The 25,403-nt window shown below is 38.6% G+C and overlaps 2 protein-coding genes across 6 annotated transcripts in view; one reads left to right on the top strand and one right to left on the bottom strand.

The window, feature by feature from the left end:
- Nucleotides 1-18,129, top strand: part of CROT (carnitine O-octanoyltransferase) — a 50,573-nt gene extending 32,444 nt beyond the window's left edge. For both annotated transcript variants that reach the window (XM_005679066.3, XM_005679064.3), the window contains exons 11-18: nt 1,743-1,826; nt 1,908-2,015; nt 2,245-2,375; nt 9,892-10,012; nt 11,366-11,444; nt 11,533-11,626; nt 11,746-11,865; nt 17,177-18,129. In XM_005679066.3, the coding sequence (XP_005679123.2) occupies nt 1,743-1,826; nt 1,908-2,015; nt 2,245-2,375; nt 9,892-10,012; nt 11,366-11,444; nt 11,533-11,626; nt 11,746-11,865; nt 17,177-17,297 (858 nt within the window). In that variant the 3' untranslated portion in view covers nt 17,298-18,129. The remainder of the gene's footprint in view (nt 1-1,742; nt 1,827-1,907; nt 2,016-2,244; nt 2,376-9,891; nt 10,013-11,365; nt 11,445-11,532; nt 11,627-11,745; nt 11,866-17,176) is intronic.
- Nucleotides 20,332-25,403, bottom strand: part of ABCB4 (ATP binding cassette subfamily B member 4) — a 74,451-nt gene continuing 69,379 nt past the window's right edge. For 3 of the 4 annotated variants that reach the window (XM_018047296.1, XM_018047297.1, XM_018047298.1), the window contains 2 exons: nt 22,586-22,732; nt 20,333-21,090 (listed from right to left, as the gene is read on the bottom strand). In XM_018047296.1, coding sequence (XP_017902785.1) covers nt 20,887-21,090; nt 22,586-22,732 — 351 coding nt within the window. In that variant the 3' untranslated portion in view covers nt 20,333-20,886. Of the gene's footprint in view, nt 21,091-22,585; nt 22,733-25,403 lie in introns of all 4 variants that reach the window. The other variant, XM_018047295.1, reaches the window with a different exon arrangement.

Consider the following 25,403-nt stretch of genomic DNA (forward strand, 5'->3'; position numbering starts at 1 on the left):
ATTCTTCTTAACCTCCTCAGTCTGGTTTATAGCCTCACTATTCCCTGGAAACTGTGCTTTGTAAAGTAGTTAACAACCTTCTGGCTTCTTCCTTCCATCTCTCCTTGACTTGTCGGATGCAGAGGATGTCCCTCTTCTTCATGCACATCTCATGTTGCCTTCATCCTAACAGCCTCTTCCTGTCTCCACATTCTAAAACTGAGCTTAATATTATTCATAACCAATTTCCCCCTCTGCCTGCTCTCTCTTCTGGTTTGTTTGCACTTATATTTTTCTAGTGTTTATCTGGTACTCTCATCTTGAGAGTTTTGTTTCACTGTGTGTTAAATTGTCCAAACCGAGTGTTACATTGTTATGTAAGGGTTAAGTTACTCTCATCATCAAGAGTTTATCTTCTTGCTTTCCTCCCTCACTCCCAGCCCCCTAAAATTACCACCTTGTACTACTTTGATTTTTACTGATGGCAGCAATATCCTGTGGTTTGCTCAAATTCAGGAGAAAGTAATTTTAATCATATTTTCTATGTTGGGATAAAAATACTGGCCCTATAATGAGCATGTGTCTTTGTACAACTGAGATACTTTCTTTCAGTAAAGTGTGTGGACACATTTTATGTGTATGCATTATTGCCCATATATTTATAAAACTGATCTGATGGTCTTCATTAGATAATATGCTTTCAAAATTCCATGTAGGTTACTCTTGCAACCCAAGATGATTACCGAAAATACCATTTAAATATAAAACATTATTAGTAAAGCATATATACTATAAAGTTAATTTGCTCTTAATCTAGAGTTGTGTTGCTGCTCTCATACGTTGGTACTAGAATAGGTGCTTTATTGATTAGACTGCATAATCGCATTTCCCTCTCAGAATTTAAAATCCTGGGGTCAACTGTTTTGTCTTCTCTTTGTTAGAGGGTTTTGTGGAGATCACATTTGTTGTTGTTCAGTTGCTCAGTCGTGTCCGACTCTTTGCATCCCCGTGGACTACAGCACACGAGGCTTCCCTGTCCTTCACTCTCTCCCAGAGTTTGCTCAAACTCGTGTCCATTGAATCAGTGATGCCATCCAACCATATCATCCTCTGTCACCCCCTTCTCCTCCTGGCTTCAGTCTTTCTCAGCATCAGGATATTTTCCAGTGAGTCAGCTCTTTGCATCAGGTAGCTGAAGTATTGGCACTTTAGTATTGCTCTTCTTACTGGTTGCATTTTAACACTATTGTCTCGGTGAAATAATATATGCAATGTCTGTGAAAATTCATTGTAAAGCTACAGAGTACTATGCAGGTGTGAGATGCAGTTAGAAAAGTGTTTGTCCATGACTCGTGGGTCTTGTTACCTGTGCTGTCCCTGGCAGCTCCATCTGCTTGCTCATCGTGCTCTCACCACCCCTTAACATTTTACCACTGTGTGTGTATATGTGCGTACTTCCTTTACCTTCCAGTACAAATAGCAGTTGTTTTCTCTTTGTGATTCATATTTACTTTGCATCCTTTCCCATTGCTTCAAGAGCCCCAATTAGGTGCTTCTGACTTTAAATATTCATTCTTTCTCAGAAAATAAAATACATCAATTACTTACTATACTGTAGAATATCCCTGTCTTTATCATTATGAGTTGAGGCATATGAGAATTCTGCTCTTGTGTGTTAAGAGTGGGGCAAAAATGAAAATAAAATACTGGGTCAAGTCTTAACTTACATAAAGTATTCAAAATCTTGTATGTTTTCATTTTAGCATGCTCCTTTTGATGCAATGGTTCTGGTAAAAATCTGCTATTATATTGATGAGAAAATTCTTGAGAATGAAGGAAGATGGAAGGTATGTTAGAACAAATGATTTCCTCCTTTTTCGCCTCATATTTTTATAGATACAGTATTTTTAAGCTTTCCCTATTTTCAGGGCTCAGAAAAAGTACGGGATATACCGGTTCCAGAGGAGCTTGTTTTCACTGTGGATGAAAAAGTACTAAATGACATCAACCAAGCTAAGGCCCAGTATTTCAAGCAGGTAGATTTTTCACTTTTCTCTTTGATAGTTAATACTTTATCTTTTAACTACTGTGTATGACTATTTGGCTATCATCCACGTATGATGGCATAAAACATTTAAAAGTTATAGCTTTTAACGCCTTTATTTCTTCTGTTTTATTCGTTTAATGCTAATGATAATTTGGTTATCTTTGGGGGTGTTCTCCTTGGGTATATGTTCACTGTTCCCATTTAATTCTGTTTGTTAGGCGTCTGATCTCCAGCTTGTGGTGTATGCCTTTACATCTTTTGGCAAAAAGCAAACCAAGAAGAAGCAGCTTCACCCTGATACATTTATTCAGCTGGCACTTCAGCTGGCCTATTACAGACTTCATGGACGGTGAGGACCAATCCTTCTCCATTTTCAGAGTCTGGAGGCCGAAGGGGGTGTCTGTACTCTAGCTGTCCCACTGCAGCTCCCCAGTGTCTCCACTGAGGTTTTTTTCCCTCTTGGCACTGTGCCCTAATTTGCACTTTCATCAGCAGTGTTGTTAGGTTTCCATCTGTGACACTTTGACAGTCTTTCCTTGTTTTTCATTACCTTGATACTTTTGAAGTACCTGTTCTCATCTTACAGAGGTTTGCCATGCTTTGGAATTCGGATCACTTGGTTTTCTTGAAGCCTGTTTTCAAATGGGTTCATGACAAGATCCAGTTTTATGGAATCTAGTCTTTACTCATTTTTAGGATAAGAGAGATGGTATGTTGTGACTTTCTACATCCTAAGCAGAAGTGGAAGCTTCTTGATCTTTTTAAAATTTTATCTGAGAATATGTATCTTTACGTTTTTAAAGTTTCTCTTTGGTTGAGCTGGGTCTTCATTGTTGTGCATGGGCTTTCTTTAGTCGCAGAGGGCAGCAATTACTCTTTGTTGCTGTCCACGGACTTCTCATTGCAGTGGCTTCTCTAGTTTTCAGTGTACATGTCTTTTTGTCTCCTTGGGTAAACTTAGTCCTAAGTGTTCTTTTTGATGCTATTGTAAATTGTTTTCTTGATTTACTTTTCAGATTACTTATTGCTAGTGTATAGAAATGCAACTGATGTTTGCATGTTGACTTCATACCCTAAAAAAACTGAATTCATTTATTAGCTCCAACAATTTTTTTTGTAGATTCTTTAGCATTTTCTATATATAAGACCAAATATCTGTGAATAGAGATAGCTTCAGTTTTTCCTTTCTGATTTGGATGCCTTTTATTTCTTTCTTTATAGCTAGAACAGCCAGTACTATGTTGAATAGAATTGGCAGAAGCAGGCATCTTTGTCTTATTATTCATCTTTGCTGGGAGGTTTTTGGTTTTCCACCACTGAGTATGGTGTTAACTGTGAGTTTTTCATAAATCTTTATCATATTGAGGAAATTCCTTTGTTCACTTTTTATTATGGGAGAGTGCAAGATTTTATAAAAAGCTGTTTCTGTGTCAATTGTGATTATCATGTAGGTCTTTTTCTTCATTCTATTAATGTAGTATATTACATTGATTTTCATATGTTGCACCATCCTTGCATTCCTGGGATAAATCCGGCTTGGTCATGGTGTACAGTAAGATCCCTACATACAAATGAGTTCTGTTCTGAGTGTTCATTTGTGAGTCCAGTTTGTTAGTAAGTCCAACAAAGTTAGCCTAGGTACCCAACTAACACAGTCAGCTGTATAGTACTGTACTGCAGTGGGTTTCTATATTTCACACAAATAATATATAAAAAACAAACACAAAAAATAAAACGTTTAATCTTACAGTACAGCACCTTGAAGAATGCAGTAGTACAGTGCAACAGCTGGCATACGGAGGCTGGCATTGAGTGAACAGGAAGAGTCACTGACTGGAGGAGGCAGAGATGGGGAGATGGTGGAGCTGAAGGATCATTAGCAACAGGAGATGGAGGGCAGTTTGAACAACCACTTGCAGAGGATGCATGCTCATGACAGTGTACGCCAGACATGTGAACTAACTTACATGATTGATGTGGACACACGTTCACATCTTTGAAAGCTGGCAACTTGAAGGTTCATATGTAGGAGACTTACTGTATCATCCTTTTAATCTGCTGTTAAATTCAATTTGCTAGTAAAGTGGAGAGGATTTTTGCATCTATTCCCTGATGGCTCAGCATGGAAACAATCTGCCTGCAGTGCAAGAGACATAGGAGACATGGGCTTGATCCCTGGGTCAGGAAGATCCTCTGGAGGAGGAAATGGCAATCTCCTCCAGTATTCTTGCCTAGACAATCCCATAGACATAGGAGCCTGGCAGGCTACAGTTCATGGGGTCCCAAAGAGTTGGATGTGACTGATAATACTTGGATTTTGGACGTAAGGAATATCGGTCTGTAGTGTCTGTTCTTACAGTGTTTTTGCCTAATTTTGGTATCAGGGTGATGTTGGTCTCATTTTATGAAATGATCCCTCCTCTCTAGTGTTTTTGGAAGAGTTTGAAAAGGATTGGTGGTTGATTTTTTTTTAATTTAGAATTCATCAGTAAAGCCATCTGGTCCAGAACTTAACTTTGTAGGAGGTTTTTGTTTGCTGATTCATCTCATTACTTGTTATACGACCTGTCATATTTCTATTTTTTCTTGGGTTATATTTGCTCATTTGTGTATTCCTCAGAATATGTCCATTTCATCTAGGTTATCCAGTTTATTGTAAATGGTTGTTCAAAATATTCTCTTACGGTGCTTTTTTTATTTCTGTAAAGTCAGGAGTAATGCCCTCTCTTTCATAGTTTATTGTAATAATTGATGTCTTCTCCCTTTTTTCTAGTCAGTACAGCTAAAAGCTTGTCAAGTTTGTTGATCTTTACAAAGAAAAGAATCAACTTTTGGTTTAGTTCACTTTCTTTGTTTTTCATATCTGTATTTTGGTTATCTCTACTGTGATCTTAATTTATTTGTTTGTTTGTTTTGCTGGCTTTGGGTCTAGTTGGCTCTTCTTTTTCCTAATTCCTTAATGTGTACAGTTAATTTACTGATTTGAGATTTTCTTCTTTAATATAAATATTTAGAGTCATAAATTTCCCTCTGAACAGTACTTTTGCTTCATTCTATAAATTTTGGTAAGTTCTGTTCTGCTTTTCATTTATCTCAGTGTGTTTTCTGATATACCTTGTGATTTCTTCCCTACCAGTTGGTTAAGAGTGTGTTGTTTTATTTCTACATATATGTGAATTTTTCAGTTTTTCTTCTGTTGCTTTGTAGCTTCATCCTGTTGTCATTGAAGAAGATACTTTGTATGGTTCCAGTCTTTTTAAATGTATTGAGATATTCTGTGCCCTAATATATGGCTATCCTGGTGAATGTTCCCTGTGTACTTGAAAAGAATTTATATTCTACTATGTCTTAGTGGCATATTCTCATTCTGTCTATTGCACACATGCATGCTAAATTGCTTCAGTTGTGTCTGACTCTTTGTGACCCTGTGGACTGTAGCCCACCAGGCTTCTCTGTCCATAGGTTTCTCCAGGCAAGAATACCAGAGTGGGTTACCATGCCCTTTTCTAGGGGGTCTTCCCAGCTGAGGGACTGAACCTGCATCTCTGCATTGCAAGTGGATGCTTTACCTTTGAGCCACTGGGGAAGGCCCTGTCTTTAGGTGTAGTTGTTCAAGCCTTCCCTTTCCTTGTTGATCTTATGTCTACATGTTTTATCCTTTATTGAAAGTTAGATATTGAAATCTGTGACTGTTGTTGTAGAGCTGTCTAGTTTTCTTTTCAATTCTGTTAGAGTTTGCTTCATGTATCTTCGAACTCTCTTGTTTGGTACATGTATTTTTATAGTTGTTGTGTCTTGATGAGTTATATCTTTCATCAGTATATAATGTCCTGTTTGTCTCATTCAACTTTTCACTTAAAATACAGTTTGTCTGATAATAATACTGCCACTCCACAAATAGAAAAAAAAAATCTGTAGCCACTCCAGCTCTCTTTTGGTTACCATTTTTTTCAACCTTTTATGTTTAACCTAATGTGAAGTCAGGTGGGCCTTAGGAAGCATCACTACAAACAAAGCTAGTGGAGGTGATGGAATTCCAGTTGACCTATTTCAAATTCTAAAAGAGGATGCTGTGAAAGTGCTGCCCTCAATATGTTAGCACATTTGGAAAACTCACCAGTGGCCACAGGACTGGAAAAGGTCAGTTTTTATTCCAATCCCTAAGAGAGGTAATGCCAAAGAATGCTCAGACTACCACACAGTTGCACTCATCTTACACGCTAGTAAAGTAATGCTCAAAATTCTCCAAGCCAGGCTTCAGCAATATGTGAACCGTGAACTTCCAGATGTTCAAGCTGGTTTTAGAAAAGGCAGAGGAACCAGAGATCAAATTGCCAACATCCGCTAAATCATCGAAAAAGCAAGAGAGTTCCAGAAAAACATCTATTTCTGCTTTATTGGCTATGCTAGAACCTTTGTGTGGATCACAATAAACTGTGGAAAATTCTTCACAGATGGGAATACCAGACCATCTGACCTGCATCTTGAGAAACCTGTATGTAGGTCAGGAAGCAACAGTTAGAACTGGACATGGAACAACAGACTGGTTCTAAATAGGAAAAGGAGTACGTCAAGGCTGTATATTGTCACCCTGCTTATTTAACTTATATGCAGAGTATATCATGAGACACGCTGGGGTGGAGGAAGCACAAGCTGGAATCAAGATTGCCAGGAGAAATATCAATAACCTCAGATATGCAGATGACACCACCCTTATGGCAGAAAGTGAAGAGGAACTAAAGAACCTCTTGATGAAAGTGAAAGAGGAGAGTGAAAAAGTTGGCTTAAAGCTCAACATTCAGAAAACGAAGATCATGGCATCCGGTCCCATCACTTCATGGCAAATAGATGGGGAAACAGTGGAAACAGTGGCTGACTTTATTTTTGGGTGCTCCAAAATCACTGTGAATGGTGATTGCAGCCATGAAATCAAAAGACATTTGCTTCTTGGAAGAAAAGTTATGACCAACCTAGATGCATATTCAAAAGCAGAGACGTTACTTTGCCAACAAATGTCCGTCTAGTCAAGGCTATGGTTTTTCCTGTGGTCATGTATGGATGTGAGAGTTGGACTATAAAGAAAGCGGAGCCAGAAGAATTAATGCTTTTGAAGTGTGGTGTTGGAGAGGACTCTTGAGAGTCCCTTGGACTGCAAGGAGATCCAACCAGTCCACTCTAAAGGAGATCAGTCCTGGGTGTTCATTGGAGGGACTGATGTTGAAGCTGAAACTCCAATACTTTGGCCACCTGATGCAGAGAGCTGACTCATTTGAAAAGACCCTGATGCTGGGAGGGATTGGGGGCAGAAAGAGAAGGGGACAGCAGAGGATGAGATGGTTGGATGGCCTCACTGACACAATGGACATGGGTTTGGGTGGACTCCGGGAGTTGGTGATGGACAGGGAGGCCTGGCATACTTCGGTTCATGGGGTCGCAAAGAGTCAGACACGACTGAGTGACTGAACTGTACTGAACTGTTCTCATATCTAAAGCAAATCTCGAGGATAGTATGTAGACTATGCTTTTGTTCATTTTGCCAATCTCTACCTTTGGAGAGTCTAATATATTTATATTTAAGATAATTACTGATGAGGGAGAATTCTGCCCCTTTGCTATGTATTCTGTAGGTCTTACGTGTTTTTGTTCCTCAGCTCCTTCATTCCTGCCTTTTTTGGTATTTAGTTGATTTTTTTTTTTTTTTGGTAGTGTACCATTTTGATTTCCCTGTCTTTTTTGTCTCTATTTTTTAAGCTGTTTTCTTTATGGCTACCTTGTAAATAACATTTAACATCTTAAATTTATAACAACCTAGTTTGAATAATTCCAGCTTAGTTTTAGTAATATACGCTGTGCTTTTGTCCATCATGGTGCTGTCCTCTTTATTTTGTCACAGATTACATTTTCTTACATTGTGTGTTCATTAACATAAATTTTCATTACTATTTTATGTATTTGTCCTATAAGTAAAAAAACCGTTAAGCATTTTTTGCTCTGTCTCCCATGTTTCCTATAAATGGCTAGTTAGATTTGGAAACTTGAAAATAGTAATCAGTAAATTTTATTATTTTTTATAACAGTAAATCAAATAGTTCATCTTATTTGTTTCCTATCATATCCTGTTCAGTTTTTAAGCCAACATCCATTATAAAGTTTCCTCCTTGATATTTTTACCTAATAGTTTTAGTGGCCATTGATGATCATTACCAAGATCTCTATTATTTCATTACAAGTTGCTGAGTAGTGATATTTTTTCATTCATTCTTACTGCCTTTATTTTTAAATTTTTTTAAAGGTTTTTTATGTGAGCCATTTTTAAAGTCTTTGTTGAATTTGTTACAGTATTGCTTCTGTTTTGGTTTTTTGGCCAGGAGGTATGTGGTATCCTAGCTCCCCGACCAGGAATTGAACCCACACTCCCTACATTGGAAGGCAAAGTCTTATGCACTGGACCAGGAGGGAAGTCCCTAGATTGTTACTTACACTTTCTCCTTCACATTTTGAAAAGATACTATTTCAGCTCGGGGAGATAGTCTCATAGAAACACCAAACAGAGGAGGCCCAGTAACTATTTGAGGGAATTTCTTGGTGGTCCAGTGGTTAAGACTGGGTGCTTTCACTGCCATGGACCCAGGTTTGATCCCTGGTCAGGGAACTAAGATTTCACAAGCTGTGTGGCATGACCAAGAAATAAAAAAGCATTTGACCCCTTTTAGTGCCCACTTGCAGACCTTTTACTCTAATTCCATTTGATTGCTTTAACTGAATTCCTATCACCAGGAAAGAGAGCTTTGTACCGAAAATTATTATATCATTTTTATCATTCTCCAACCCATGAAAATAGTCATCATCCTTGGGCAGCAGTTCCCAACCTTTCTGGCTCCAGGGATGGGTTTTCTGGAAGACAGATTTTCCATGGGAAGAGGGGAGGGATAGTTTCAACATGATTTAAGCACATTACATTTATCGTGCACTTTATTTCTAATATTACATCAACTCCACCTCAGGTCATCAGGCATTAGATCCCAGAGGTTTGAGGACCCTTTGCCTAGGAAACTTATTAAATAATGCTTTTACTTAATTTTACAGTCATTCAAGCTCTGTATGAGGGAAGGAAAGGCCAAGCACTCTGTATTCTTTATTGCTGTGTAACGAATTACCCAATATCTTAGTAGCTTGGAACAACAAACACTTCCTTGTCATCTCGCATTTTCTGTCAGGAAGCCAGGCGCTGCTTAGCTGGATGCCTCTGACTTCAGTTGTTATAGTCAGGGTGTCAGCCAGCACCATGCCCTCACCTGAACGCACTCCTGCAAGAGGATCTGCGTCTAGTCTCACGCACACGGTTATTAGTGAGGTGCCTTTCCTCCCAAGCTCTAGTCTAGAGGCCTCTCTACAGGGCAGCCCCCAGCATGGCAGCAGGCTTTCCTCGGAGTGAGGAAGTAAGAGCGCATGAGAGAGCTCACTTTGTAACCTGATTTCAGAAGTGACTTCTCCCTGCTTTTGTCCTGTTCTTTTTGTTAGAAAGAAGACACCGAGGCCATCCTACACCCAACGTGAGAGGTTATACCAGGGCATTAGGAGCAGGAGGCAGGGACCGCTGGAGGCATCTTAGAGGCCACCTACCACAGACACCAAAGCATACAACCTGATGGCAGCCTTTGAAACATTTGTTATACCATGTCTGAGTAGTTTTTGCTCTTGGCTGTTGAAAATATCCTCTTGTTATTGAAAATCTCAGTTGCAGTCTATATCATAGAACTTAATCTCTGACCAAAGCCAGCTTTACTAGGTAAACTCTTTGTAGTAACATTATAGTGTTTTCTTTCTCATGATATATTCTCTTTCGTTTTCATTTTTTCTTATAGTCCTGGTTGCTGCTATGAAACAGCTATGACAAGATTATTTTATCATGGCCGTACAGAGACTGTGCGACCATGTACCGTAGAAGCAGTCAACTGGTGCCAATCTATGCAGAATCCTACCAGTGTGAGTATTCAAAAAGAAAAAAGATAAGTTGTTTGTTCTAAAGGAAACCTGATCCTTGCATAACTAACTTCTTCAAATTCCTGAATCAGTAAAATATTTTCAAACCTTTTTTCCTGGGAACTGTCAAACATTTCTTCATTTGCCAGTGAAGTATGTATTTGGAGAGAGTAAGAAACAGGGAAGACCTGATAAGCCCATTTGTATCATCTAGGCAAAGTAATTTCCCATACCTGAGTATTTCACTACTGTTGATCTGCCTTTAGATAACACCCATACAATGCAGACTGTTCCCAAACGCCTTTACAAGGAAACTTTTCTTGATGTGGTTGAACGTTTTTGAAATGAGATTTTTTTTTATATTAGAACCAATATAGCTTTATATGTTTTGTTTTGTTTTATACTCACTTTTAAGCATTTACCACAAAAGGGTAGTACATTCTCACTGCTGTTTTGGTATTGCATTCGCTTCTTTAGTCTTGATAGAAATAGTTATATACTGTTGCTTCGTCACTGTCGTGTCTGACTCTTCACGACCCCATGGATTGTAGCCCACCAGGCTCCTCTGTCCCTGGGATTTCCCAGACAAGAATAATGGAGTGGGTGACCACTTCCTTCTCCAGGGGGATCTTCCTGACCCAGGGATCGAACCCCTGTATCCTGCATTGCAGGCGGATTCTTTACCACTGAGCCACCAGGAAAGCACCTAGTTATATATGTGTTACCTTATTTTAATTTCATGGAGCTGCTTAATTATCTTTTTTGTACAACTATGCTTTCGCTTTGAAATCATAAATGCTTTTGTCTTTATACTTGTTAATATCACTTTAGTGCTACCCACAAGTTCCTATTTTCTTGTTCTGGAAAGGAAATAAGTTTCAGGGCATATAGGAAGGAAAAGGCAGTGGAAGAGGGGGTAAGGGTTGGGGGGAAGGATAGATTGGAAGTTTGGAATTGACATGAACACACTGATATGTTTTAAATGGATAACCAACTAGGACCTACTATAAAGCATAGAGAAGTCTGCTCAGTATTCTGAGCATAATAACCTAAATGGGAAAAGAATCTGAAAAAGGGTGGATAAATGTATATGTAGAACTGAATCACTTTGATGTGCACCTGAAACTAACACCAAATTGTTAATCAACTATACCCCAATATAAAATACATTTTTTAAAAAAAAGGCAATAGAAGAAGTGTGGAAAAAGACACAAAAATTATGTGTCTCAAGGTCTTTCTTGAAATCTTTCTTTTTTCTCTTGTAAATTACCCAAATTCTAATTACTTTGAGCTCAGGTTTTTCTGTCTGGTTTCTGTACAGTTTGTTATTAAAGTATCTCTTGATTTTTAATACAGCTTCTTGAGCAGCAGCACATGATGTTAGAAGCTTTTGCAAAACATAATAAAATGATGAAAGACTGTTCTACTGGAAAAGGTACTTACACTGGAATCACTATCACTCAAAAAAAAAATTCTTTTGTGCAGGAAACTCTTCTAACTTCAAGTTTGGGGTTCTATTGCAGGATTTGACCGTCATCTTTTAGGCCTCTCACTCATAGCAAAGGAGGAAGGCCTCCCTGTTCCAGAACTCTTCACAGACCCCCTCTTCTCCAGGAGGTAACATAAAGCGGTGTCTTGTCACCTCAGCAGTTCTTCTTCCAGGATGTTAAAAGCTTTTCAGAAACAACATAAGCCTCTGTAAGCCTAGTAAAATATCCTTTCTTTGTGCTGTACAGTGGAGGAGGTGGAAACTTTGTTCTCTCAACCAGTCTGGTTGGTTATTTAAGAGTCCAGGGCATGGTGGCTCCCATGGTGCACAATGGCTATGGATTCTTCTATCATATCAGAGATGACAGGTAAGGCTGCTCTTTTTCATTCTTACTGTGCTCATTTTTGTTGTTTGAATGTCTTCCCTCCACTACGATTCTGATGTTATCATCTGTCACTTGCTCCATGGGCAGTTATTTTTTACCACTTAGGTGTTTGATGCATAATTAGTTTCTCTTTCCTGCTTTTGAGACGTTGGTGAAATCAGTCCTTGAGGTGTTTTGTGCACAACACTGTTTCAAGATTGACTCGGTGACCATGTCGTCATCATCCTCCAAAATCAGCACACATATTACCATACTTGTTCTGCCTCAGGTATTTGATGCTAAGTTCAGGTAAAAACTGACGGTCTGTACATGTGTGGCTGTTAGTACAGTCATAGACAACAGCAATGATACCAAGACAAGGGGCGAGGTAAATTAATTTACATTCAGGAAAGGATGGTTTCCCCTTTCAGATGCATTCCATTTTTATTGTATGGGGTTTGACTTAAATTTTTGGAGCGTGAGAAAGAAAATACTAAAACTTGGCAAGAGAGAGGCGGAGAACAAGTTAATTAAGAATTGACAAAGACTTGGAAGGTCCCCATTCATAGAGTCTGGCTGTTTCTTTTGTAAGAGCTTGGGTCAGGGAATTAAAATAATGAGGCTACATTTAGCACTGTGTGACTAAGAAGAGAGCAGGCTTAGAGACATTTCAGGTGGAATGTGAAAAATGGAAGTAATGGTATGTCTGACATGTTTCACTTTCTAAAATACTGTTTTCTACTTTTCCTTTTTTAAAGAATTTAGTATTATTTTTTTTCAAAATTTAATTATCTGCCTCCATGTTAAGAGTGGTTTGTGTATACCCGAGGTGCTTGTGTTTGTTGCCATCTAAGTCTTAGATGGCATATTCCCATAGTCATATTTGCAGTTTCTATACATTAATTTATAAATTAATGATAAAGCTTAAACATGGATCTTATTATCCTTTTTTGTAATAGGCAGAAGTCAAAAATCATCATCGCATACAGAGAAAACTGAAGACTGTAGCATATTTCCTGGCAAGCCGTGGGTCTCACCTTGCATGCAGGGCTAAGAGTTTAGACCAGATATGCCTCAGGGCTTTGACTTTTTGAAAAAATACATTTTTCATGATCCTGGGATGAAACTTCCATTCACTCACTCAGGAAATATTTAGTGAGAACTTACAATGTGCCGAAGATTGTTTTGGGTGCTCAGGACACAAGACAGACGAGATCCCCTCTCTTGTAGACTGTAGTAAGGAAACAAATAAGTAGGGTGACTGCAAATGATGAATATTGCAGAGGAAATAATTGCGTCACTGTGGTCATAGAAACAAACTGGCGGGGAGACAGAGCACTGCTTTCTGTAGTGTGTGGTCAGGGGACGTGTTTGAGGAGGGCTGATGAGGCTGAGATGTCGAGGGTGTGAAGGAATTCATCATATGAATCGCTAGGAGGACAGCCCTCCAGCACCTGTCCCCTGCTCGCTCTGCAGCAGGTCCTCGGTGCTCTTCTTGCTTTCGCCTTTCCTTCCCTGCAGACCATTCTCTGCGCAGCAGCCCTGATGGCCAAATGGAACCCAGGTCATACTCTCCTACTCAGAACCCTCCAAGGGCTTTTCCTTTCAGTCACACAAGATCCAGAGTCCTCCTGAGAGACCTCATGATCTTGCTCTTGTCTGCCTCTGACCTTGTCTCCTGCAGTGCTTCTGATTGCCTCCACTCCAGCCACAAAGGCTACCTTGTACCTGCCAGGAAAGCACTGTCCTCGGGGCCCTCACAGTTGTGATTTCCTCCTCTTAGTAGTCTCTTCCGCAGTATGTGCAAGGTGATCCCCTTATTTCAAAGGCTCTCATCAGAGAGGCCTTCCCTGACCACCTAGAATAGCAGTCCCCCTTCTCCACACACACCTGTTGTATTGTGACGTTTATAACCACCCAGTGTGTGTGTATGTGTGTATTATCTATCTTTGCTTCCTAGAATATAAGCCTATAAGAACATGATTTTTAATTTTTTTTTAATCTCCAGCTCAACATGTTGTGCTCATTCCTATTTCCCAGTGACTTTGTGTTTAATAGAAGCACAGAAGTCTGAGGAGAGGGAAGAGCTTGGAATATTAAGGGGCCAGTGTGGCTATACACTAACAATTGAGTGGGAAGTTGGTAGAAGAAGAGATAGAAGAAGGGGAGACCAGGGCTAAAAGTGGTAGGAAGGGCAGTGTTCTCAACCCTGAATGCATCTGAGAATTACCTGGAGAGCTTTAGAAACAGTATTCCTGCAGGTACTGATTTGGTTGGGGTGCTCCATTGAAGTAGGGCCTTGTAACATGGTAAGGAGTTTGGATTTCCTCCGAAAAGTAACGGGAAGCATTTTACCAATTTAAAGTATTAAAGTTACTTGTTTAATTCACATTTGAGAAGGACCCTTGGCTGTTACATGCGATATAAATTAGGTAGATAGTAATATGAACAAGAATGAGATGGAAGAAATCAGGAAGCATGGATGGTATGTATGTTGAGCAAGGCAGTTGATACTGAAGGTGGAGGGCAGCGGAGAGGTCTGAGAGATGTTTTGGAGGTAGAGCCAGTAAGACGTATTGACGGATTACTGATTCCAATGGCGGCATTTACTGGGATGGAGAAAATTAGAGGGGAAATGGGCATGTTAGGGTGGAAGTAATAATTTCGTTTTGTACATGGTCACTTCAAAATTTCTGCTAATATAGGAATTAATTATAATTTGTATTTATATACAGGATAATATGCCAGTAGGCAGTTGGATATATGAGTTTGGAGCTCAGAAAACAAGTCAGAGCTCAAGGTGTACTCAATTTCTGAGTCATTACTGTGTATATACCCCAAATACATGGAAATTCTCTGAAAGGGATTTTTCATTCATTGTTAAGCTTGCAAATGTGTGACCTAGAGAAAGTTATTTTTGAAATAGCATTTTATTTTATGTGTATTTCATGCTCATTGTTAAAAATAATTTGTAAAATATGGAAAAATATAAGAACAAATTTAACATTTCTGTTATAAGACATGACATTTTTCTAATCTATAATGTGCATAGATTATAGCATATGCTTTTTTATAAATGTAGATCATATCATAAGTATTTAAGCATCCTTTTTGTGAATTGCATTCTCAATATTATTTCAGCCATTTCTCAGTGCCATTAAATATGCTTTGAGGTATTTTTGGTTGAGTAATATTTAGTCTTGTTGTTTAGTCACTGAATTGTGTCTGACTCTCTGTGACCCAATGGACTGCAGCTCGCCAGGTTTCCCTGTCCTTCACTATCTCCCAGAGTTTGCTCAAACTCATGTCCTTGAGTCAGTGATGCCATCCAGCCATCTCATCCTCTGCCACCCTCTTTTTTTGCCCTCAATCTTTCCCAGCATCAGTGTCTTTCCCAGTGAATTGGCTTTCCGCATCAGGTGTCCAAAGTATTGGAACTTCAGTATCAATCCTTCCAATGAATATTCAGGGTTGATTTCCTTCAGGATTGACTGATTTAATTTCCTTGCAGTCCACGGGACTCTCAAGAGTCTTCCCAGCACAGTTGGAAAGCATCAACCTTCTTTATGGTCCAGTTCTCACATCTATACATGACTACAGGGAAAACCACAGATCTGGCTATACAGACCTTTTATCAGAAAAGTGATGTCTCTGCTTTTGAATATACTGCCTAGGTCTGTCATAGCTTTCCTTGCAAGGAGCAAGCAAGCGTCTTTTCCTTCCGTGGCTCCAGTCACTGTCCGCAGTGATTTTGGAGCCCAGGAAAAGAGAATCTGTCACTGCTTCTACTTTTTCCCCTTCTGCTTACCTTGAAGTGATGGGACTGGATGCTATGATCTTAGTTTTTTGAATGTTGAGTTCTAAGCCAGCTTTTTCACTCTCCTCTATCACCTTCATCAAGAGGTTCTTTAGTTTTTGGCCATTAGAGTGATGTCATCTGCATATCTGAGGTTTAGTCTTATGGATTTCCATAATTAAACCACTTCCCTACTATTTCCAGGTTTTCTCATTACAAGTAATAATATGATAGTTAGTGTTTCTTATTTTATCACATCATTGCCAACTTTAGGCATGATAAAGCAGTCTATACAAATTTTTATAGGAAAATATAACCTAACCTGAATTCATATGAAGCAAAACATTTTCTCTTTGTTTATTGGCATCTGTGCATATTCTTTGGTGAATTGTGCATGTAGGAATGATTATTCTTTCTATAGTTTAAAAATGTAACTGAATTTTTTAAAAATTTAACATATAAATAGAAATTGTTACTCTTTGCGAAGAAATACTTAGCTTTTGCTAAATATTTGAGAGGTGTATGTACAGTATAGCTAGAAAATGCCTACTGATCATGAATCACCAGTGAAAGCAAGGCAGGACTTTCTGTAGGTTCCTGTATATCTTTCAGCAAATATAATCCACCCAAACATTGGTTCCATTATTATATACTAGGCCGGAACACATTTTTATTTCATTCTGCGTAATCTAAAGTACATGTCAAAGATACCTACTTTCCTGTCTTAATTTTCAGTGATGTGAAAATCGCATGGTCATCCATAGATTTATATTATACAACATTTTGATTTTAACTTGACCATAATGCATGTTTTGGTGTAGAAAGTTTGTGTGTCTGTAAAGGGGAAAGCTAGTTCCAAGAGAATTAATTAGTAGCCACATTTCTGCTCTGAGCCCTTGAAGAGCCAGGCTTTCTTCCTATTAATTTCAGCTTCCTGGGGCCACCTTTATCAGCTACTACATAGAGGATTTCTTCACCAGGAGCTTCTAGAAGGACATAGTGTGGAGGGCATATCTTGGCTTCAAGAGAGTTTCTCTGGCTTTTCTAGAAACAGCCTTTCTCTCCTCTTACCCTTCTTTTTCTATTTTATTATTTTTGTTTACTCTCTTCAAGTATTGTTTAAAAATAGTTCAAGTTTTATCGCAGACAGTGGCATGAATGCATTTAACTCTTCCCATTTGTGGCGTGTTAGGAAGGTCTTTTATAGGAAGAGGCGAGTTTATTTAGCACACTAAGACCTAACTCCAGAGCACCCTTGAGCTCTGACTAGTTTCTCGTTCCCTTTTATCCTTAGGCTCTTACCTTACAAGGTAAATTAGGTGTTGGTGCTATATGTAAAAATGTGGCATTACTTTCTATTGTATCAGGTTACATTTGCCCATAGTGAGCAAGCAATCCTATTTCGTATATGAATAGGCAGGTGGAACAAAGGTCATGGCTTTCTTCACTGCTACCACTTGGAGCCTTTTCATACTGACATTTTGTTGTACTTAATCATTTATTATTTGTACTTTGCAGGTTTGTTGTGTCCTGTTCAGCCTGGAAATCATGTCCAGAGACTGATGCAGAGAAGCTAGTTCAGCAGGTTTTTCGTGCTTTCCATGACATGATGCAACTGATGGAAACGCCTCATCTCTAGAGACTAATCATTTATTAAGCACTTACCAAAATATATAATTGGGTGCCGGGAGTGGGTGGTATTGTGAGACAGGAAGGGATGTTGACTGAAGGAAACTTGTTAAATGTAGAGATCAGTGGAATCATGCTCTCAAAATTTATCCTGACATAGAAAGTAGAAATACTTTTAAGCTTCCTCTGATGCAGCAGGAATGCAAATTACAATATGACTGTAGAACTATGCAAAGTTTAAGATCAGCCTCAACAATGCAAATCTACAGATTTTAACAGTGCAAATCTAACTCTTAAATATCTTTGTTGGTACCTAAGTAGGTAATAAGTCTTCTTCCTGGACATCATCGTAGAGTCCATCTTTCAAGCACTTTAACATTTTCTAGTTGCCAAAGGATATGAAATACATGATTGAATACTAACTTCCCTGAAATCAGTGGTTCCACATTCACCACAGGGATATAAGCCTACTATGTTTGGGAAAGACCACTACAGTTTAATCTAAAAGTTTATGTTGAACAGATAGAATTAGGTTGTAGTAAGGAGGTTTACACCCTCTGACACATACAAAAAACCCTTGAAAATTCATTATATCATTACATTGAATTGCCCAAAGTTTGTTTGGGTTTTTCCATAGCATTTCCATAGTTTTTCTTACAGAAAGACCCAAGTGAACTTTGTGGCCAATCCAATAATTAGTTTTGTGAACATGAACTTAAAGCACTTATATTTAGACTTAATGACTTTAAAAGGATTGACTTCTAAATCAGATTCTCAGGATTTCTTTTTCCTTTATTCAGTTTTGTAGTTTTTACCCTCAGAAAATAAAATTTTCAAAATCATACAGCTTCTTGTTTTGTGTTTGATTCATTCCTCTGTGGCCTTCTACTTTCAGATCAGTTGCTTATTTGTTGTCTAATAAATACCCCCAGAACTTACTGTCTTACAGCAGGCGGTCACCTCATGATGCATCAGTGGACCCTGCCCACTCGCATGGCTGTGCTGCTGTCTTGCCTGAGTTACAGCACTGCTCGTACCAGGCAGGCGGATGGGGCTGGAAAGTCTGAGACAGCCTCACGCCCTCCTGGGGACACGGTGGCTGGGACTTGTCTGCATGGTCTTTGATCACTCAGGAGTCTAGCCTGGACTTCCGAACTGGGCAGTGGGAATGTTCTAGTAGGGAAGGGTGGAAGTTGAAAGACCTGTCGAGGCCTAGGCTCTGAAGTCACGTTGAAGTCACATGATGTCCCTTTTGTGCGCACTTGGCTGGAACGAGTTACCAAAGCAGCCCGGGATCAAGCGGAGAAGGAAAAAGGTTTTACCTCACGATAAGAGGAGCAGCAAAGTAATTTGTAAATGATTTGGAAAATGTACGTGAGTGTGCACAAGGGGGCATGGTTTATTGGGGGCCATTTTGTAGCAACCTACCACAAATATTACAATACATTTAGTGCACTGGTTGTAGAATATATATCCCTTTTTGGTTACATTTTCATAGGTTTAGGTTTTGATGACTGGTTGTCATTGTTATTCCTTTGTGAAAGCATTCAGAGTTGGCCTCTATGGGATTTGATGTATCCTTAAGAGTTAATATAGACTACAAAGATGAAGTCTGAGTCAAGACCTTTATACTCACTAGTACAAGTGTTGACTTGACTGTCAGCACACTTAGAATCATTTAGGTGTTTTTTTTTTTTCTCCCTTTAAAAAAAATATTTAATTGGGAAAATTGCTTTATAATGTGTTGGTTTCTGCAGTACAACAACGTGATTCACCCATAAGTATACATATATCACTTCCCTCTTGAGTGGCCCTCCTCTTCCCACATAGTGGTTGTACCAATTTACCTTTTTCACCAACAGTATAGGAAGGTTCCCTTTTCTCTACACCCTTTCTAGTATTTGTTATTTGTAGAGTTCTTAATGGCCATTCTGACTAATGTGAGGTGATACCTCATTGTAGTTTTGATTTGCATTTCTCTAATAATTAGCAATGTTGAGCATCTTTTCATATGTCTGTTGGTGATCTGTATGTCTGTCTTCTTTGGAAAAATGTTTAGAACTTCTGGCCATTTTTTGGTTGGGTTGTTTGTTTACCCAGTTGTAGAGCTGTACATTTTGGAAATCAGTCCCTAGTTGTTCACATCATTTGCATATATTTTCTCCCATTCTGTAAAAGCTTGTAAGTTTGATTAGTTCCGTTTGTTTATTTTTGTTATTACTTCTGTTGCCTTGGGAAACTGACCTAGAAAACACTGGTATGGGGACTTTCCAAGTGGTCCAGTGGCTAAGACTCCATGCTCCCGGTGCAGGGGAGCCCAGGTTCAATCCCTGGTTGAGGAACTAGATCCCACATGCTGCAACTAAAAAGATCCTGCATGCCACAATGAAGACAGAAGATTCCATGTGCCACAACTAAGACTTGGTGCAGCCAAATAAAAAAAAAATGGTATGAATTATGTCAGAATGTTTTGCCTATGATCCCTTCTAGGGAGTCTCATGGTGTAATTTTATGTTTGTCTTTAAGCCACTTTATTTTCACTTACAGTGTGAGGGAGTATTCCAACTTCACTGGTTTACATGAAGCTGTCCAGCTTTCCCAGTACCACTTGCTGAAAGAGACTGTCTTTTCTCCATTGTATATTCTTGCTTCCTTTGTCAAAGATTAACTGACTGTAGGTGTGTGGTTTTACTTCTAGGCTGTCTGTCCTGTTCCATTGATCCACATGTCTGTTTTTGTGCCAATAACATGCTGTTTTGATTAGCCTTATGGTACTGTCTGCAGTCTGAGACGGTTAGGCCTCCTGCTTTGTTCTTTTTCTTCAGGAAAAGAATTGCTTTGGCAATTCTGTGTCTCTTATGGTTCCATATGTATTTTAGTTCTGTGGAAAATGTCATGAATAATTTGATAGGGATCAGATTACATCTTCAACATACAGTTATATATACCTAAACTTTTTACTTTCTTTTTTTTATTCATATATAGTTGATTTACAATGTTGCAGGTATACAGCCAAGTGATTCCATTATTTTTATGTCCATTTTTTAGATTCTTTTCCATTATAGATTACTTCAAGATATTGAATATTATTCCCTGTGCTATATACAATAGGTCCTTGATGTTTATTTTTATATATAGTAGTGTGTTTCTGTTGATCCCAGATTCCAAATTTATCCCTCTTCCCCTATGTCTGGGTCTTTTCCTGTTTTGTAAGTAAGTTCATTTGTATCATTTTTTTTAGATTCCATATGTAAGTGTTATTATATGGTATTTGTCTGAGAAACATTAAGATAGTGACTGATATTATTAAGATAATCTCTAGGTCCATCTATGATGCTGCAAATGGTGTTACTTTTTTTATGGTGAGTAGTATTCTCTCCATACATTTTGGTAACTCAGAGCCAGGCTGTTTTCATACTGCATCAAGCCAGATGTTACTTTTAACAACTAAATGTCAAAAGCTGTAATAGACAACCCCAAGTTGGATGTTCCAAGTTGGAATAAGATACCTATGTTTTATGGTGACTTATAAAAGAAGTCTCTAAATCAGAAAAAACTTGTCGGAATTTATTTTTAAGATACACTATAACAAGAGTTCATCAGTTCTGTGTCCCAGCCTGGACAGTGACCATAGAGAAATAGACGCCTCGCTGTGCCAGCAGCTGCTGGTGCGTGCCGTGCTCCCTGACTCTGCCATTCTCAATCACCACTATCAAGTCTGCGTTCTGGATGGTGGACAGCCGGTGAGCGATCACGATGCAGGTGCGGCCCTCTCGGGCTTTGTCCAGGGCTTCTTGGACCACCTGTTAATAAAGCAGAACAGAAGCCTTACCTTAAAAATTATAGAAATAAGTTTTAAAAGTAAAGGAAATCCAAATATTTTACCATCTATACAAAAGAAAGTTACCTTTCATTTCTCATGTCATCTTTGAATTTTTAGCTTTATGTATTGAGTTTTACATAGTCCGTCTTGCATACAGTTATGTTCTTTATAATAAAAATGTATTCTCAAACTAATCTTCACAAGAGTAAATAATTTTCAAATAATCTTCACAATCTTTAAACTTTCGAACTAGTCACAAAATAACTGCTTCAATTTTGAGTGTTTTATTTCCCAGTTTTTCCATTATTAATATGCTAAAGAATTCAAACAAAAAGTGCAATAAAAGTACTTTTTGTGTATAAAATGTAATCATTTTAGAAAATTTGGAAAATTCTGGAAGGAAGGGATGAAATAAAAATATTTTACCTCAAAATAACTGCTGTCTTCATTTGTTTCCTTTTTTCTGTGCTTACCTATCTTTTAAAATTTTTATTGAAATATAGTTTACAATGGTGTGTTAGTTTCATGTATGCAGCAAAGTGATTCAGTTACATATATCCTTTTTCATATTTTCCATTATAGATTATTACAAAATGTTGAGTAAAATGCCTATACTATATAGTAGGTTCTTGGTTATCTATTTTAAAAATAGCAGCATATATATTTTAAAATCAAACTCCTAATTTATCCCTCCCCTCTTTGATAACCATAAGCGTTTTTTTCTATGTCTATGAGTCTTTGTTTTATAAATAAGTTCTTTTGTATTATTTTTTAGATTCCACATTTGCATGATATCATAATGGTGTTTCTGTCTCTGACTTCACTTAGTACGGTAACCTCTAGGTCCCTCCATGTTGCTGCAAATAGCATTATTTCATTCCTTTTATGCTTTATTAGTCCATCGTTTATATGTACCACATCTTTATCCATTCCTCTGTCGATGGACATTTAGGTGCTTCCATGTCTTGGATATTGTAAACAGTGCTGCAGAGAACACTGGGGTGCATATATCCTTTCAAACCAAGTTTTTTCTCCAGATGTATGCCCAGGAGTGGGACTGCTGGATTATATACTAACTTTACTTTTAGTTTTCAGAGGAACCTCTATACTGTTCTCCATTGTGGCTGTCTGAGTTTACATTCACCACCAGTGTGGGAGGGTTCCTTTATTTCCCACACCCTCTCCAGCGTTTATTTTTTGTAGACTTTTTGATGATGGCCATTCTGACTTGTATGAGGAGTTACCTCACTGTAGATTCGGTTTGCATTTCTCTAATAATTAGTGACGTTGAACACCTTTTCATGTGTTTGTTAGCCATCTGTATGTCTTCTTTGAACAATATCTAGGATTTCTGTCCATTTTTTTTTTGCCAGAATTCTTTAAAAATAGTGAGTGGTTTGTGTTTTTTTCATGATTGACTGCATGAAAAAGTTTTGTTTTATAAATTAAATGGGACATGAAGTGGGAAGCCATACCTTCTCACTTTCAGTATCCAGTGCTGATGTAGCTTCATCCAGCAGCAGGATGCGGGGGTGTCGGATGAGGGCTCGGGCGATAGCAATCCTCTGTTTCTGCCCCCCGGAAAGCTGAGTCCCCTTGTCTCCCACTCTTGTTTCATATTTCTGCAAGTTAGCCGTTAATAAAGTTAGTAAAGTTCTAGTTTAGAAAAATCCTAATAGTATATTGAATAAACTTTTATTTAACACTTGACAGTTCTAATTATAGGAAAAAATATGTAATAATAACTTTTCTATAACATAAACTACGACGTGCATTTACTTTTTTTAACGTGACATTTTCAAAATCAAACTAGAATGTTAATGATCTTAGTTTTCATTTCATTTCATATCCTGCAACAAATTGTCCAATTCCTATCATTATCTGAACATCAGTTCCCTTCTCCAGGGGATCTTCCCAATCCAGGGATTGAAGTCTCTTGCATTGCATAGGCTTCCTGGTGGCTCAACAGTAAAAAATCTGCCTATAATGTGCAAGAGACCTGGGTTCCATCCTGAGGTCAGAAGATCCCCTGGAGAAGGGAATGGCTACCCACTCCAGTATTCTTGCCTGGAGAATTCCATGGACAGAGGAGCTTGGTGGGCTACAACCCGTATGGTCACAAAGAGTTGAACACGACAGAGCAACTAACACTTCCTTTCACTCCTGCATTGCAGGCAGATTCTTTACTATCTGAACCACCAGGGAAGCCTCATCTGCTGTCACTGGAGTCCTAAAATGGTTACATGTCAGTGTTCAATATTATTAATTTAAAATATTCACATGACCCACACAGCCTAATTTATTCTTTTTAAATTCATTCATTCACTTAAATATTTACTGACTACCTGTGGGAAGTATAAAAATGAATTTGCCTCTGTTCTTAAGGAATTTGTAATCGAGAGAAAAAAATACATAGCACACAATATAATATTAAATTACTTGTAACAGAAAATTGTGTCACTGAATTCTTACCTTAGTTTTCAAATCTGTATTGATCCCACTGCAATTTGGCTATAGTCACAGCAGCAAAAGTAAAGTGAAGTCGCTCAGTAGTGTCTGACTCTTTGTGACCCTATGGATTGTAGCTTACCAGGCTCCTCTGTCCATGGGATTTTCCAGGCAAGAGTACTGGAATGGGCTGCTGTTTCCTTCTCCAGGGGATCTTTCCAACCCAGGGATCAAACCCAGGTCTCCTGCATTGCAGACAGGCACTTTACCATCTGAGCCACCAGGGAATCCCCAAGGTTGTGTTGCCTGCCCGTTGGGGACTCGAACACTGGTCTCCCGCGTGACAGGCGGGGATACTCAGCACTATACTAACGAGGATGGCAGCTAATGAGGTAATAAATAGGGAGTGTTGGGGACTGGAAATTGGAGAGTACACATCCTCTCCAAAGAAATAAAATACTAAAGAAAAACAGCCTTATGACAAAATTAACTCAAAGTGGATAATGAAATTAAAACTAAATTGTAAAACCATAAATTTAGAAAATAACCAGTGGAGAACATCTTTAGGACCAAGGCCTAGAAAAAGAGTTCTCAGACTTGACAACAAAAGCACAATCTGTAAAAGGAAATAAAGGATGGTGACTGCAGCCATGAAATTAAAAGACGCTTACTCCTTGGAAGAAAAGTTATGACCAACCTAGATAGCATATTCAAAAGCAGAGACATTACTTTGCCAACTAAGGTCTGTCTAGTCAAGGCTATGGTTTTTTCTGTGGTCATGTGTGGATGTGAGAGTTGGACTGTGAAGAAAGCTGAGTGCTGAAGAATTGATGCTTTTGAACTGTGGTGTTGGAGAAGACTCTTGAGAGTCCCTTGGACTGCAAGGAGATCCAACCTGTCCATTCTGAAGGAGATCAGCCCTGGGATTTCTTTGGAAGGAATGATGCTAAAGCTGAAACTCCAGGACTTTGGCTACCTCATGCGAAGAGTTGACTCATTGGAAAAGACTGATGCTGGGAGGGATTGGGGGCAGGAGGAGAAGGGGATGACAGAGGATGAGATGGCTGGATGGCATCACTGACTCGATGGACGTTGAGTCTGAGTGAACTCCGGGAGTTGTTGATGGACAGGGAGGCCTGGCGTGCTGCGATTCATGGGGTTGCAAAGAGTCGGACACAACTGAGCGACTGAACTGAACTGGGACCTCATCAAAATTAAAAACTTAAGCTTTGCAAAAGAGCCTTTTAAAAGGATGAGAAACAAAACTACAAACTGGGAGAAAATATTTGGAAACTACATTTCCAACAAAGGACTTAATAGTAAGTAGAACATATAAAAATCTGTCAACACTCAACAGTAAGAAACAATCCAATTAGAAAATAGGCAAAATACATGAAAAGAGATTTCATCACAGAGGAAATATAGATGGCAAATAACTAAAAATGTTCAACATCTTCTGCCATTAGGAAATACAAATTAAAATCACAATAAGATATCACTGTGTACCTATCAGGATGGTAAAGTTGCAACAGCAAATGTTGGCAAAGATTCAAAGAAACTAAATCCCTCATCCCTGCTGGTGGGAATGTGAAATGGCAACACCACTTTAGAAAACTGTTTAGCCATTTCTTATAAAATTAAACTACCAATCACCATATGCTCTAGCAGTTATACTCCTAGGCATTTATCCCAGAGAAATGAAATTCAGGTTCACACCAAAACCTGTACACAAATACTTATAGCAGCTTTACTCTTAAAAGCCCAACTGGAAACAATACACCTCAATAGGTGACTAGTTTAAAAAGCTGCAGGTCATACAGTAGCTCTAGTTTAAGGAACCACCAT

The sequence above is a fragment of the Capra hircus genome, chromosome 4 (assembly GCF_001704415.2).
Source record: "Capra hircus breed San Clemente chromosome 4, ASM170441v1, whole genome shotgun sequence".
In the NCBI taxonomy this organism is placed as follows: Eukaryota; Metazoa; Chordata; class Mammalia; order Artiodactyla; family Bovidae; genus Capra; species Capra hircus.